General features: G+C 55.1%; 1 protein-coding gene across 1 annotated transcript; it reads left to right on the top strand.

The window, feature by feature from the left end:
- The first annotated feature begins 9 nt into the window (after positions 1 to 9).
- TKFC (triokinase and FMN cyclase) lies at positions 10 to 13396 on the top strand. Its single transcript, XM_054441421.2, has 18 exons — positions 10 to 118; positions 1414 to 1525; positions 4740 to 4929; positions 5875 to 5985; positions 6063 to 6244; positions 7914 to 7992; positions 8302 to 8391; positions 8944 to 8978; positions 9057 to 9141; positions 9238 to 9327; positions 9825 to 9941; positions 10338 to 10457; positions 10618 to 10755; positions 11734 to 11840; positions 11936 to 12039; positions 12189 to 12222; positions 12334 to 12423; positions 12828 to 13396. The coding sequence occupies exons 2-18, from the start codon at positions 1523 to 1525 to the stop codon at positions 12978 to 12980; spliced, it is 1728 nt and encodes a 575-aa protein (XP_054297396.2). The 5' UTR covers positions 10 to 118; positions 1414 to 1522; the 3' UTR covers positions 12981 to 13396.
- The last annotated feature ends 609 nt before the right edge of the window (positions 13397 to 14005 follow it).

The following is a 14005-nucleotide window of genomic DNA, read 5'->3' as shown; positions in this document are numbered from 1 at the left end:
CGCCTCGCCTCTTTCCGCTAGCGCCCGCAGGACCCGGATGAGAGTGCACGCTTGGGGGTCCCCGGGAAGTCGCGGCGCCTTCGGAGGTGGCGGATGCGGTCGTGAGCCGGCGGGGGAGGTGCGCCAGTGTCCTCGGAGCTCGCCCGCAGACTCCCCACCCCGTTCCGCGCCCTTTGCCCTTCCCCGCATCCAGTCCTCCTCCTTCCGTTGCTCCAGGAGCCCTTGGGCTGTTCCTCCTTTAGGAACGGAAAGGACTGCGGAGGCCTAGAGAGGGAAGGAAGACGACCGCGATTCGTACACATCCCAGACTAGAACCTTGCCTGCTTTTCTTTCACTGTCTCAGTTCCTCCAGATCCAGCTGGTGCCCTCGCCTGACTTTCGAACGACCACCTGCTCACCTCCTCCCTTTAGCGCGTTGATTCTTCGAATTTCGAAGGGCCCACCGGTCTGCTTGCCCAACGTTATTAGTGCCCCTGTTGCTCTACAAATTCGAACCTCAAACACAAAACCAATATTTCTCCGTAGGGAACCTTAATGAGCCAGGAGAGCAGTCAGCCCTGCAGCCTCCAGGGTACCCCACATCAAACAGGCTCCCCGGGAACAAGAGGAGAACCACGTGGCTTGGCACACTCGCAGAATGCCAGAGAGGAGCCAACCTCCATTTTACAGATGAGAAAGCTGAGGCTTAGGGAGGAATTGTTTTACCTAAGACCCTCCCCCCAACCCCAAGTAGGCTTAGGCAGAGCTATGTTGATTCTTCCTATTGTGCACCCACACAGAGGCCAACACGCTGCTGAACCAGGCTGAACTGAGGAAAGCTAGAAAGTCATCGTGGTTTACATCTTGCCTTTCCCATAGCAGAGACTCTGCCTGACTTTGGAGGCACTGAATTATCAGTAGTAAAAACACACTCTTTGTAGAAAAACTAAACATTGGTTTAGATTCTGGCTCTTACCTGTATTGCCTTGGACAAGTCCCTAGAGCTCTCTGAGTCTGTTTCCCAGAAGTAAAATGGGTCACACACCTGGCTAGCTCCCCCCATTCCCTTCCCTTTTGGTGCCAAGGCCAGTGAGGGCAAGCGTGTGAAGAGCTTTGTTAACTTTTTCGCTGCATGTGATGCCTGTGTAAAAGATAGTTATTCTGAGGATCACTGTCCTTTAGTGATGAAGTGGGTGCTGTTCCTGGGCACAAAGGCAGACCTGTGCTTGACATGGATTGATCTGTCTTCTGGCAGCGAAGTGCAGGCGTGAACCTTGGTCAGCCCCACACTTCTCCATCCGTAGCCCATGTACTAGAGTTTGGACTTGGACCAAAGTCTGGGGCAGCTCCCTAATTACTAGGGTGCTGAAGGCGTGATTGTGCCAGTCGGCTGCGAGTGCCTTCCGCAGCTTGTATCGTTACCCACTCCTGCAGGTGCTGCTGCTGCCTCCACTGTACTCAGACCCAGGTAGCACAGGATTGTCCATCCGCCAGCAGCTCAGTGCAACGGTGTGAACTCAGCCTGTTTCAGAGCCTTCCTACCATGGTGAGTCATACAGGGCCGGGGCAGGGGAATGGCAGCATGGTCTCAAAGCAGGATCCCAGCCTTGGGCAAGCTAAAGCTCCTTACACCTTGACTGAGAGATGCTATTGCCTCCTGAGGCTCACGGGTGAAGAGAGAGGGTCATCCTCTCTCCCAGGGTCTGATCCCTGCTTTCCTTCGTTTCCTGGAGGCCGCTGGTCCCAGCCAGGCCTGGGGCTGCAGCCTCTTGAGTCCCTTCAGAGCCGCTCTGCCCCTTATCTGGGTCTTGCATTCAGAGTAAAACAGTAACAGTTACCTGCTCTGTAATAGACACTGTAGCGGTCACAGAAGGAATCGTGAAGAATGACCATGTGACCGTTCCTAACCTTGGGGCTTATGTGGGCCGGTCTGGAGCTGGGATCTACAGTGTGGGAGGCTGGCCATGTCCCTGGGCTTTGCTCCAGGCCCACTGATTTGAACCAAAACAAGCCTTGAACATATCTGGATTCAAATTTCAGCCTGCCACTGACCAGCTGCATGACCTTTTACAGACCTCTCTGAGCCTCTTTTTCTTCATCTGCATTATAAGGCAAATTAAGGCCTACCTCTAGTGGTTGTGTGGTGTTGATCAAGCAGAGTCCTGGAGGCCTCACCTGACTTCCTTTCCTTTTCCATCCTTTCAGGCCACTGAAACCAGGGATAGCACTGGTCCCTAAACCCTCTTCTGGCTCTGTAAAAGACAGATTATCAAGATGGGGAGCAGGCCACTTTCTTGGAGGGTAGTGGTGCTGGAGGTTGGGCTTGGAGTGAGGCCAACTCACAACTTCATTGTATGTTCCAGTCCCTGGTAGGCTCTGAGAGCCACAAACCCATGTCCTTTCTAGGGCAACCTCTGTCACCCTCCACTTCCCTCCAGCCCCTCGAGAAAGCAGCATGATATGGCCAAAAGGGAACCAGCTTTGGAGCCAGGCAGACCTGGACACCTGCTGGCTGTGTGACCATGGGCAAAATCGTTTAACTGTGCCTCAGTTTCCTCACTGGGCTCATCTTTCCTCCGTAGGGCTGTTGGGAAGTTTTGTTTTGTTTTAGTTTGGTTTTTTTTTTTTTTTTGAGACGGAGTTTTGCTCTTGTTGCCCAGGCTGGAGTGCAATGGCACAATCTCAGCTCACCACAACCTCCGCCTCCCAGGTTCAAGCAATTCTTCTGCCTCAGCCTCCCGAGTAGCTGGAATTACAGGCATGTGCCACCACGCCCAGCTAATTTTGTATTTTTAGTAGAAACGGGGTTTCTCCATGTTGGTCAGGCTACTCTCAAACTCCCAACCTCAGGTGATCCGCCTGCCTTGGCCTCCCAAAGTGCTGGGATTATAGGCATGAGCAACCACACCCGGCCTGTTGGGAAGATTAAATGAGACATGCTCAAAAAGACTTAGAACTGGGCCTGGCTCTTAGTCTCTGCTCGGCAAATGGAACCAATCTTATTGTTCTTCTTGCTCACTACAGACCTAGGCTACTCTGAAGCAGGTGGCTGAGCCCTGGCCCTGGCCTGATGCAGGACAGGTTGGCAGGGAGGCAGCAGAGCCAAATTTTGTACAAAGGAGCTGGTGCTAGCAAGCTCAGGAAGAAGCCACAGCCGGAAGTTCACCTTGCCAGGACCTGGCTCAGCTGCAGGTTCCCACCGGGCCACCAGGTGGCTGTGGGAGCCCAGCCCTCTGAGTCCACGTTGGGCCCCAGTCTCACTCTGTCTTCAGGACAAAGCCAGGGACTGCAGCCCTTGTTCAGCAGACTCTGGCTTTTCACAGCCTGTTTGAAAAAGGGAGTAGCTTCTTTTGATTGAGTTTCCACTATATCACGGGCATATACTCTGTTCTAGTAAATCCCTATTTTACAGAGGAAGAATTTTAGCTCCCGACAATGATGTATCTTCCCTGAGTTCCTGCAGCTAATGAGAGGCAGAAGTGGGATTTGAACCCAAGTCCCTGTAACAGCAGAGCTCAAGCCACACTCCATTCTGGCCCCCACGCTACTCACTTCTGTCTGCACCCCGTATCCACTCAGCCAAGCCTGGCGGCACTGCTCTGTAACCCTCCACCAGCCTGTCCACAACCCCTCCTGAGGCTGCCCGTGGCCAGTCCTCTCCTCCCCACCCCTTCCTGCTGGTCACCCGTGCTTCCTGGCACCACCACACTATTCACTCATCCAGGCCTTGGCTTATGCTCTCCCTCTGGCTGGAAGAGCCTCCCTTTTCCCTCCTCCCATGCCTCCTGCCCCCTTTTGCCTACCCCGGTCCTGCTTATCCTTCCCAGAGACCTCCAGGCCCCTCGGGAGGCTGCGGCCCCTCCTCTGTGCTCCCATGGTGCACGTGCGCTCCTCGTGTAGCAGTGCCCACCGCACATGGCTGTGACCTCTGCTGTGTTTCCACTGAGGGCAGGAACAGCGTTGTTCTCTCTTTTTTTATTTCTGAGATGGGGTCTCACTCTGTCACCCAGGCTGGAGTGCAGTGGCACGATGACAGCTTACTGCAACCATGACCTCCCAGGTTCAAGTGATCCTCCCACCTCAGTCTTCCGAGTAGTGGGACTCTAGGCATGCACCACCATGCCTGGATCATTTTTCATATTTTTTATAGAGATGGAGTCTCATCATGTTGCCCAGGCCGGTCTCAAAGTCTTGGACTCAAGCGATCTGCCTGCCTCGGCCTCCCAAAGTGCTGGGATTACAGGCATGAGCCACTGCACCTGAGCTGTTATCTCTACACACAGTGTCTAGCGCTGGGCCTGGCATACGAAGAGGCTGGGGAAATGTTTGCCCTGCACTAGAGCACCAGGGAGCAGCGGTGGCTGTGGAACCTGCTCACCTCCTCCCCCAGCATAGGAGCCTCAGCCTGAGGCTTTTCTTCCCTTTGACAGAAGAAGGTGTTGGGCCCCAGTTTTATTAAAATATTTTACACTGCAGGCAACCACTCCCCCATTTTCTTTATATTGCAGCCATTTTTTCAGAATAAATTGAAGGTATGGTGCAAGACACTTCATAAATTAGGTACTGAATAGAAAGTCACACATTATTGAAAACTCACAGAAATACCCACCTAAGATGTCACCCAACTCAAGGAAGTCCTGCGCTCCTGGAGTTCCTAGGTGGATGCGGGAGAGGAGTCTACACCACAGCAGTGTGGCTGGGCAGGATGGGGGTATCTGTACTAACCACACTCTAACCTCCTTCTCACTCCTCCCCTGCAGACCTCCAAAAAGCTGGTGAACTCGGTGGCTGGCTGTGCTGATGACGCTCTTGCTGGCCTGGTGGCCTGCAACCCCAACCTGCAGCTCCTGGAGGGCCACCGCGTGGCCCTCCGTTCTGACCTGGACAGCCTCAAGGGCCAGGTGGCACTGCTGTCGGGTGGGGGCTCTGGCCATGAGCCTGCCCATGCTGGTAAGTATCCTGGGGTGGGGCAGGGGGTACTGGTGGAGTGGACAGGGCCTCCTGGGGGATCCTTAGTGCTGCCATGAAGTGCAGGACGGAGCTCAGCCCAGAGTCAGGAACTGGGGCCACTTCCCACCTCCCATTCCCTCCGGCTGGGATCAGGGGCCCATCATGGCCTCTCTGAATCTGTTTCTGCATCTACAAAACTACGACGTTGGGCCAAACAATCTTTCAAGTCCTTCTAGCTCTGAGAGTCGGTGATTCCATGAATCTTCTGGACCCTCCAGGCCCAGCAGACCCACCCTCCTTCCATGAAGGCTTCCTGACTCTTCCAACCTAGAGCAGCACCCCGCTTCTGAATTCCCACCTGCTGTGTCCCACGCGTGGACTGTCCTGGCTTGTTTCCTGTGTGGAGCCAGGGACGCAGACTCTCCTTGAGGGCTGCTGGAGGGCAGGGACTAGGATGCGCGTCATTTGTCCCCTTCCTGTCTTCCTTCAGCAAAATCCATTCATTTGGCAAACACTCATGAGCCCACTGTGTACCTGGCACTGTACTGGGCACTAGGGATACAACAATGAACCAGACAGGCAAGGTTCCTGCCCTCATGGAGCTTATATTCTACTTAGGGGAGATAGACAATAACCAGGTAAACACGAAAGTAAATGAGATCATTGCAGAGGGTGCTAAGTGAATTAGTAAAGACAGTAAAATGGGGCAAAGGAACAGTGAGTCCCTGGGGAGGGAGCTGGTGACTGCTTCAGGCTGGAAGGTCACAGAAGGCCTCTCTAAGATGCCTCCTAAGAAGGAGTCAGCCATGTGAAGACCTGGGGGATCTTTGAGCACCAGGCACACAGTAGGGCTCACCAAACCATGACCCCCAGAGCGTGGGAAGCCCCAGTGACTATAGGTGCGAGTCTCACCTGGCATGCTCATTCCACCCCTTCCACCTCTAGGTTTCATAGGGAAGGGGATGCTCACTGGGGTCATCGCGGGAGCCGTGTTCACCTCCCCGGCAGTGGGCAGCATCCTGGCAGCCATCAGGGCAGTGGCCCAGGCCGGCACAGGTAAGGCTGGCATGCGGGAGGGGCTGCGGCAGGGAGGGCACAGTAAGCACGCTAAGCCCTGCCGGCTGCTCTCGCAGTGGGGACGCTCCTCATCGTGAAGAACTACACTGGGGATCGGCTCAACTTCGGCCTGGCCCGGGAGCAGGCCCGGGCTGAAGGCATCCCGGTGGAGATGGTGGTGATTGGGGACGACAGCGCCTTCACTGTCCTGAAGAAGGCAGGCCGGCGGGGGCTGTGTGGCACGGTGCTTATACACAAGGTGGGCTTCCACCGGGGACGTGGAGACTGGCCAGCCCTTTCCAGCCTTCCCTTGCCTGGCAGCACCCGGTAACTGGACCTTTCCAGCCCTTCCCCAAGAAGCTACTTCTTCCTTTTCTTCAGTGTTCCCTGATCTCAGAAGGCCCCGCCATCCCCTCAGCTACCTAAGCCCAGATACAGGCATTTTCCCAGACTCGTCCCCTTCTCTTCTCCACACCCAATCAGTTGCCCGGTCCTGGTGCTTCTACTCCCAAATGTACATAACGCACATCCTCCTCAGACCCCGCCCTCCTGCTTCGCCTTGGTTCGAGGGTCATCTGCTCATGCCTGATGGCTGCAGCCACCTCCTCACTGGGCTCCCCTCCCTGCTTCCTGCCTTCTGGCCTTGCTCATCCGTTCTCCACACTACTGCCAGAGGTGTCTTTTTAAAATGTGTATCTGACTAGGTTATTCATCCACTGAAAGCCTTCTTGGGTGCCTAGAATCAATACAAGCCCTCACCGCAGCTCCCTGACTCCCCACCTTCATCTCCCATCATCCCTGCCTTCCTCTTTTTTTTTTATTTTCTTTTATTTATTTTGTACTCATTTATTTATTTATTTTTTGAGACAGTCTCACTCTGTTGCCCAGGCTGGAATGCAGTGGCGCGATCTTGGCTCACTGCAATCTCCGCTGCCCAGGTTTAAGCGATTCTCCTTCCTCAGCCTCCCAAGTAGCTGGGATTACAGGCACCTGCCACCACGCCCAGCTAATTTTTGTATTTTTAGTAGAGACGGGGTTTCACCATGTTGGCCAGGCTGGCCTCGAACTCCTGACCTCAAATGATCTGCCCGCCTCGGCCTCCCAAAGTGCTGAGATGGCAAGCATGAGCCACTGCACCCAGCCATCCCTGCCTTCCTCTTGTGGTCCATTCACGCCAGCTCCTGTACCTGCCAGGCTGTGGATCATCTCTGGCTTTGCTTATGCAGTGTCTGTGGCCTGGAAAATTCTTTCCTTGTCCAGCCTCCTTTTGGCCTAGCTAACTCCTACCATTCTGCAGAGGCCCAGCTCTGATGTCTCCTCACCTGGAAGGCTCTCCCTGATCTCTATCTCCCCACTACCCTGAGCTGGCTGGCAGCCTCTCCTAGTGTGGACTCCATCATTGTAATTACCACCTCACATAAATTTTCAATTTATGGGTATCTGCTTCCCTAGCCTCTCCCCAGGCTGTGAGTTCTTGAAGGTGGAGACTGTGACTTAGTCGCCTTTTTTCGTTTTCAGCATATACTAGATGCTTGGTAAAAATTGGGTGGATGGATGGATGGATAGATGGGTAAAGTGACCCAAAATAGCAAGGCTATGGGAGAGAGAACTCTGGAACTCTAGAGTTGGGAAACTGGCCACCCACTGGCTGTGTGACATTGGACAAGTCACCTCCCCTCTCTGCGTCCATTTCCCCATTTGTAAAGTCTCTTCTGACTCCAACAGACTGGAATTCTTGAAGATTCCTGGCAGGTACACTGTGAATGAGGGGAGTTTGCTCTTCTGCCCTAAATGTGATGGGTCAGGTTGAGTGTGGAAATCCTGAGGTTCCCCCTTCCCAACAAGAAATTCATCCCCTGCCTGTCTTCTACCCCACGTGGTACAGTGATACCCTCCCCGCTGGGGCTTTTACTTCTGTGTGGCTGCAGGTGGCAGGTGCTCTGGCTGAGGCAGGTGTGGGGCTGGAGGAGATCACAAAGCAGGTGAACGTGGTCGCCAAGGCCATGGGTGAGTGCTGGCCTGGGAGTTGGGGAGGAGAGTGGGGAAGGTTGGGACAGCCCTGGGACGAGGAGCAGGTTCCTGTTGGCTGCCTAGCAGTGTTCCCCAGGTTGTTCCCCAGGGGTCTAGGGAAGGTATCCCTGGGGGAGCTCCTGGGGACTGGTGGCCTTGGGTACCATGGCTGAGGTGGAGAGTCTGGCAGGTTTTCTCAGAGAAGAGGGTACCTGTGGGCACAGCCTCTGAGATGCTGCTGCCACCCTTCCTGACGCCCAGTGCTAAGAATGGAACAGTCATCCCTTCATGCCTTGTTTCTCATAGGTACCCTGGGGGTGAGCTTATCCTCCTGCAGCGTCCCTGGTTCCAAACCCACCTTCGAGCTCTCAGCCGACGAGGTGGAGCTGGGCCTGGGTAAGCTTGTGGCCATCCATCCCAGCCCTGCCTGCCCCTTGGCCCTGGACTTTGCCCACCTTGTATACCCTTAGAGCCATCAACCTGGTCCTCTCCCCAGGTGGTCTTAGTATTTTTACCTGGGCATTTGAGGCCCAGCCTGGCCCAACCTGCCTGATTTCTACCTGCTTTGCCGTCTATACCCACGGCTCTGGCCATGTGGAGCTAGCTCTGTGCACTGCCTACCTTCTAGCGTTTGGCTACCATTCCCAGGTCCTCCTGTCCCTGCCAGAATACACCCTTCTTTCAAGGGCTGTTCAAAGATCACCTGGCTGCAAAGCTTTCTTTCCTCCTCTGTGCTTCCACCTTAACTACCTCTAGTTAAAGCTATCTCCACCACCAAGCCACGAGCTCTCAGAGAACAGAGATCATGTTTTTCATTATTCTGTCCATTTCCATCCCCCACTCCCGCCCACTTACTGTGTGAGTCCAGCACTGTGTGAGTCCTTGATAAAAACGATGAGCAAATCCCCAGGCCTTGAGGGGGTCAGCAGTGACCACATCTATCCGCAGGGATCCACGGGGAAGCTGGTGTGCGCCGGGTAAAGGTAGGTGGTCCCTCTGGCACAGGCTGCCCTAAGGCCAAGGCCCCCCAGATGCAGCTCATTCCTGGCTCCCTCTGACAGATGGCAACCGCTGATGAGATTGTGAAACTCATGCTTGACCACATGACAAACACCACCAACGCGTCCCATGTGCCTGTGCAGCCCGGTGGGTAGCCTCTCGCCCGCGTCTCCCAACCCCTCCTACACCTCTGGGCAGGAGACGCCCAGAGGGTCTCACCTGGGGTGTCATGTCTACCCACAGGCTCCTCAGTTGTGATGATGGTCAACAACCTGGGTGGCCTGTCATTCCTGGAACTAGGCATCATAGCCGACGCTGCCGTCCGCTCCCTGGGTGAGCCATGCACTGGGAAGGGGACCCTGCAGCCCTTTGGAAAGGGCTGAGGGAGGGTCTTGTGATGGCAGAGAACACGGACTGTGCGTCAGATAAACCTGAGTTAAATCGTCTCTCTGCCACCCAATTGCTGGATACCTTGAGCCTCTGTTTGTTTTCTTGTCTGCAAATTGGGGGTAATCATAATGGTACCTGCTTTATACCGTTGTTGTGAGGATTAAGTGAGATTAAACATATGTAAGACACTCAACACAGCGCCCAGCACCTGGCACGAACTGAGTAAATGAGACCTGTAATTACTCATCTTCCCTGAAGTAGGGGACACGTCCAGGGAACATGGTCATTTGTGGGGTTATTGAGGAATGCCTGCCGGGAGGAAATCAGGACATCCCCCTCCCAACCCCAGGGCCCCAGCTTCCAAGGTCCTTGCTTTTCTGTTGTTTTCTTTCCCTGATGCCCATTTTTCCCTTTTGGACTGCCACACTGTGGTATTGCAGAGGGCCACGGGGTGAAGATTGCCCGTGCCCTGGTGGGCACCTTCATGTCAGCACTGGAGATGCCTGGCATTTCTCTCACCCTCCTGCTGGTGGATGAGCCTCTCCTGAAACTGATAGGTGAGACTTGGAACCTGGGGTCACCCAAGCCAGGGCTCCTTGTAACTGGAAGGAGCCAGGGAGACTTGGAGACCCCATCAGGGCTGCTGTGACAATCAGGGCTCTGGTGCCTGTGAAGAAGGCCCTTTCTGGGCTTCTCCAGCCTTCTCCAGCTCTCACTGGACTAGAAGGAGTTGTTATTAGGATCCTCCTCAGATAGGCCTGACCCTTTCCCAGGGACCCTCTCTCCATACCCCTGTACACAGTAGGCACTCAGTCCATGCTTGTTGAGTTGGACTCCCTTCTTCCAGGGCTGCTGAGAGAGCCAGGCCACCAGGGCCAGGATGGGAGGGTCCAAGCCCTGCTGAATCCCTGGCTGGACAGCCATGTCTGAAAGAGTTATTTTGCTGCCCTTAGATGCTGAAACCACTGCAGCAGCCTGGCCTAATGTGGCTGCAGTCTCCATTACTGGGCGGAAGCGGAGCCGGGTAGCCCCTGCCCAGCCCCAGGAGGCCCCTGATTCCACTGCTGCAGGAGGTACCAACCCCTGCCTTTGGGGAAGGGGCAGGCTTCCCAAAGGATGCAGGAGTATACGGTGGGGCGGGTAGGGGCCCTGGCATCCACACCTCCCACCCCAGTCAAGTGTGGTTGTGAGAAGGGCCTGGTGGGCCTGTTCTTCAGCATCCTCCCTTTCTAGGCTCAGCCTCGAAGCGGATGGCGCTGGTGCTGGAACGGGTGTGCAGCACCCTCCTGGGCCTGGAGGAACACCTAAATGCCCTGGACCGGGCTGCTGGCGATGGCGACTGTGGCACCACCCACAGCCGTGCGGCCAGAGGTTGGTGCCAGGGACTTTGCCAAGTGAGGTCATTCACAAAACCCTAGCCCCCCTTCCATTTGTTTCCCTGAAGACAGGGACCTTTTTTTTTTTTTTTTTTAGAAGGAGTCTCACTCTGTCGCTAGGCTGGAGTGTGCAATGGCATGATCTCGGCTCACTGCAGCCTCCATCCCCCGGGTTCAAGTGATTTTCCTGCCTCAGCCTCCTGACTAGTTGAGATAACAGGCATGCGCCACCACGCCTGGCTAATTTTTGTGTTTTTAGTGGAGGCGGGATCTCGCCATGTTGGCCAGGCTGGTCTCTAACTCCCGACCTCAAGCCATCCGCTCGCCTTGGACTCCCAAAGTGCTGGGATTACAGGCATGAGCCACCACACCCGGCTAACAGGGACCGTCTTAACACCACAAATGTATGAGGTTGTTATCTTAGAATTAAATGAAATCCTTCACAGTGAATAACTTACAACTCAAGGCGAACTTATTCTGTTGTCCTTATTTTTCTCAGTTTACCCAGACCAGTGAAAAGCTCTTAACTGTCCAGCATCATTCATTCGAGAAAAAGGTATTTGGTGCCTGCCGTAGGGCAGGCACTGCTCTCAACTATGGATACAGTAGTGAACAGAGCAGACAGAAATCACTGCCCTCATGGCTTATGTTCTGGGTGGAAGACAGTCAACCAGATAAATCAGTAAAACACAGAGGATGTTAGCACAAAGGGCTAAAGAGAAAAAAACCAAGCCAGGAAGCAGAGTCCAGAGTGTCAAGTGGAGGGCTTCAGGGCAGGCCTCACCTCCCCGGGCTCCTTTCGGTTACGCAGCCCAGCCCCTCTCCAGACTGCACGCTGGATGTGGAAAGGGATCTTGGGAAGCCTTCATTCCACTTCCCTGTCGGCCTTTTCCAGCCTTCATTGGTGCTGGCTGGAAGTCTGGCAGATAGAGGGAGGGTCTCTGAATTCCTCCCCGTCTCTTTCTGCCTGCAGCGATCCGGGAGTGGCTGAAGGAGGGCCCACCCCCTGCCAGCCCTGCCCAGCTGCTCTCCAAGTTGTCTGTCCTGCTCCTGGAGAAGATGGGAGGCTCATCTGGGGCGGTGGGTGCCTGGGGGCTGAAGGGCTGACAGGGAGGTGGCTGGGCTGGCTGGGGTCCAGGCCAGCACCACATGCTCAGTGTTCTTATCTTCCCCAGCTCTACGGCCTGTTCCTGACTGCGGCTGCACAGCCCCTCAAGGCGAAGACCAGCCTCCCAGCCTGGTCTGCTGCCATGGATGCCGGCCTGGAAGCCATGCAGAAGTGAGCCGGAGCCCTGTGCATCAGACCAGGGGTGGGCTGGGGGAGGTGGTTGGTGACATCTGCCGCCCCCTGCCAGGCCCTAGCCCCACCCTCAGAGTGATTCCCTTGGTTCCCTATAGTGAGACTCTTTCATTCTTTTTCCCTGCCAGGTATGGAAAGGCTGCCCCAGGGGACAGGACTATGGTGTGTACTCAGGCTGTGGCCCCAGACCTTTCTCCTTTTGGCCCTGTAAGTCTAAAGAGCACCCTCGGTTGCAGGACCTGTGCTCAGCCCCCTTTCCTTCACCTTGTCCAGCTGGATTCTCTGTGGGCAGCAGGGCAGGAGCTCCAAGCCTGGAAGAGCCCAGGAGCCGATCTATTGCAAGTCCTGACCAAAGCAGTCAAGGTGAGTGAGGCTGGGCCCAGCCACCCAGGGAGACAGGCTTCTAGCCAGCAGACTCCTGTCTCCATGTGACCCTGAGCAAGTTAATAACCTTCCTGGACCGCAGTTTCCTTCTCTGTACAATGGAGATGAGCACCTATCTCAGAAGGTGATTATGTGGCTAAGGAAATATGTAGAGCCCCGCACCCTGCCTGGGATGTGACAGGGCCTCAGTGAATGGTGACCCTTTTCCCTGCTGGAAGTAGATGAGAGGCGACTTTCCATTTGGTGACAGAGCAGAGGGTGCTGGCAGAGCCAGGGCAAGAGCATGCAGGGCCAGGCTGCACGGCAGAGACGTTCTGCCCATGGCAGGAAGGAGGAGGCCTGGTGGCCTGCCCTTGAACCTGCTCCCACACCCCATCCCCCAGAGTGCCGAAGCTGCAGCCGAGGCCACCAAGAATATGGAAGCTGGAGCCGGAAGAGCCAGTTATATCAGCTCAGCACGGCTGGAGCAGCCAGACCCCGGGGCGGTGGCAGCTGCTGCCATCCTCCGGGCCATCTTGGAGGTCTTGCAGAGCTAGGGTGTGTGACTGCCTCCCTTGGCCTCAGCTCCTCTCACTGCTGTGCTGAGGTGGCCTTTGTCACTTCCTTCTGCCTTCCAACCCTCACCTTCCCCCGGCCTGGCCCCGTTGGCCCACCCTCTAATTGAGCAGGAAATCCTCCACCAAGCTTCCAGAACTACAGACAGCACCCAGAGCGAGCTGGAGTGGGTCCCCGTGCCTCTCTAGCATGCCCTTTCCCTTTGCGGGAGGGTGGAGTCCCTGGGTCATGCCCTCCCCTGCCAGCTCTGGGCTTCAGAGATAAGGCATTTTCCTTGTGCAGCCTTTACCTGGCAATCCTAATTTGGTTTTAAGACTCCCTGTGAAATGCCTTCCGCACCTTAACCCAGTGAACGTGAAAAAGAAAGTTAATAAACTATAATACATGGAAGCAAGAAGGACACTGCCTCCTCTGAGGGACCTTTTCCCGAGCATGTAAACAAGGGGGCCCACAGCCCTGGCTGCAGGCATCATGACCCATCTTCTACCAGGCACATCTTTATTACCTGAGCCCCTAAGGCAGTGTCTCCTCAGCTGGGCTGCTTCCACTGAGACCCCCGACCCGTCCCCTTTCCAGTACACACACTTGATGCATGTAAGAATGGTAGAGGGGCTTTTCTCAGCATTGAATTAACAATTCAGTGGCTCCTCGGGAGTCGAATGGGCATTTGGGACACCAGAAGGAAAAGAAATCATCATAGTCTAAGGTTCAGTTGTAGATCAGAAAATGCAGCCAGGCTGGGCGCAGTGGCTCACACCTGAATCCCAGCACTTTGGGAGGCCAAGGCAGGCGGATCCCTTACACTCAGGAGTTCAAGACCAGCCTGGGCAACATGATGAAACCCTGTCTCTACCAAAAAAATATAAAATTAACCAGGCATAGTAGTGTGTGTCTGTAGTCCTAACCTCTTGGGAGGCTGAGTTGGGAGGCTGGCTTGGGCCCAGGAGGTCGAGGCTGCAGTGAGCTGTGATTATGCCACTATACTCCAGCCTGGGCAACAGAGCGA

The sequence above is a fragment of the Pongo pygmaeus genome, chromosome 9, assembly GCF_028885625.2.
Source record: "Pongo pygmaeus isolate AG05252 chromosome 9, NHGRI_mPonPyg2-v2.0_pri, whole genome shotgun sequence".
NCBI lineage: Eukaryota > Metazoa > Chordata > Mammalia > Primates > Hominidae > Pongo > Pongo pygmaeus.
Note: the sequence above shows the minus strand (reverse complement) of the source record. Positions and strands in the feature narration are given on the sequence as shown.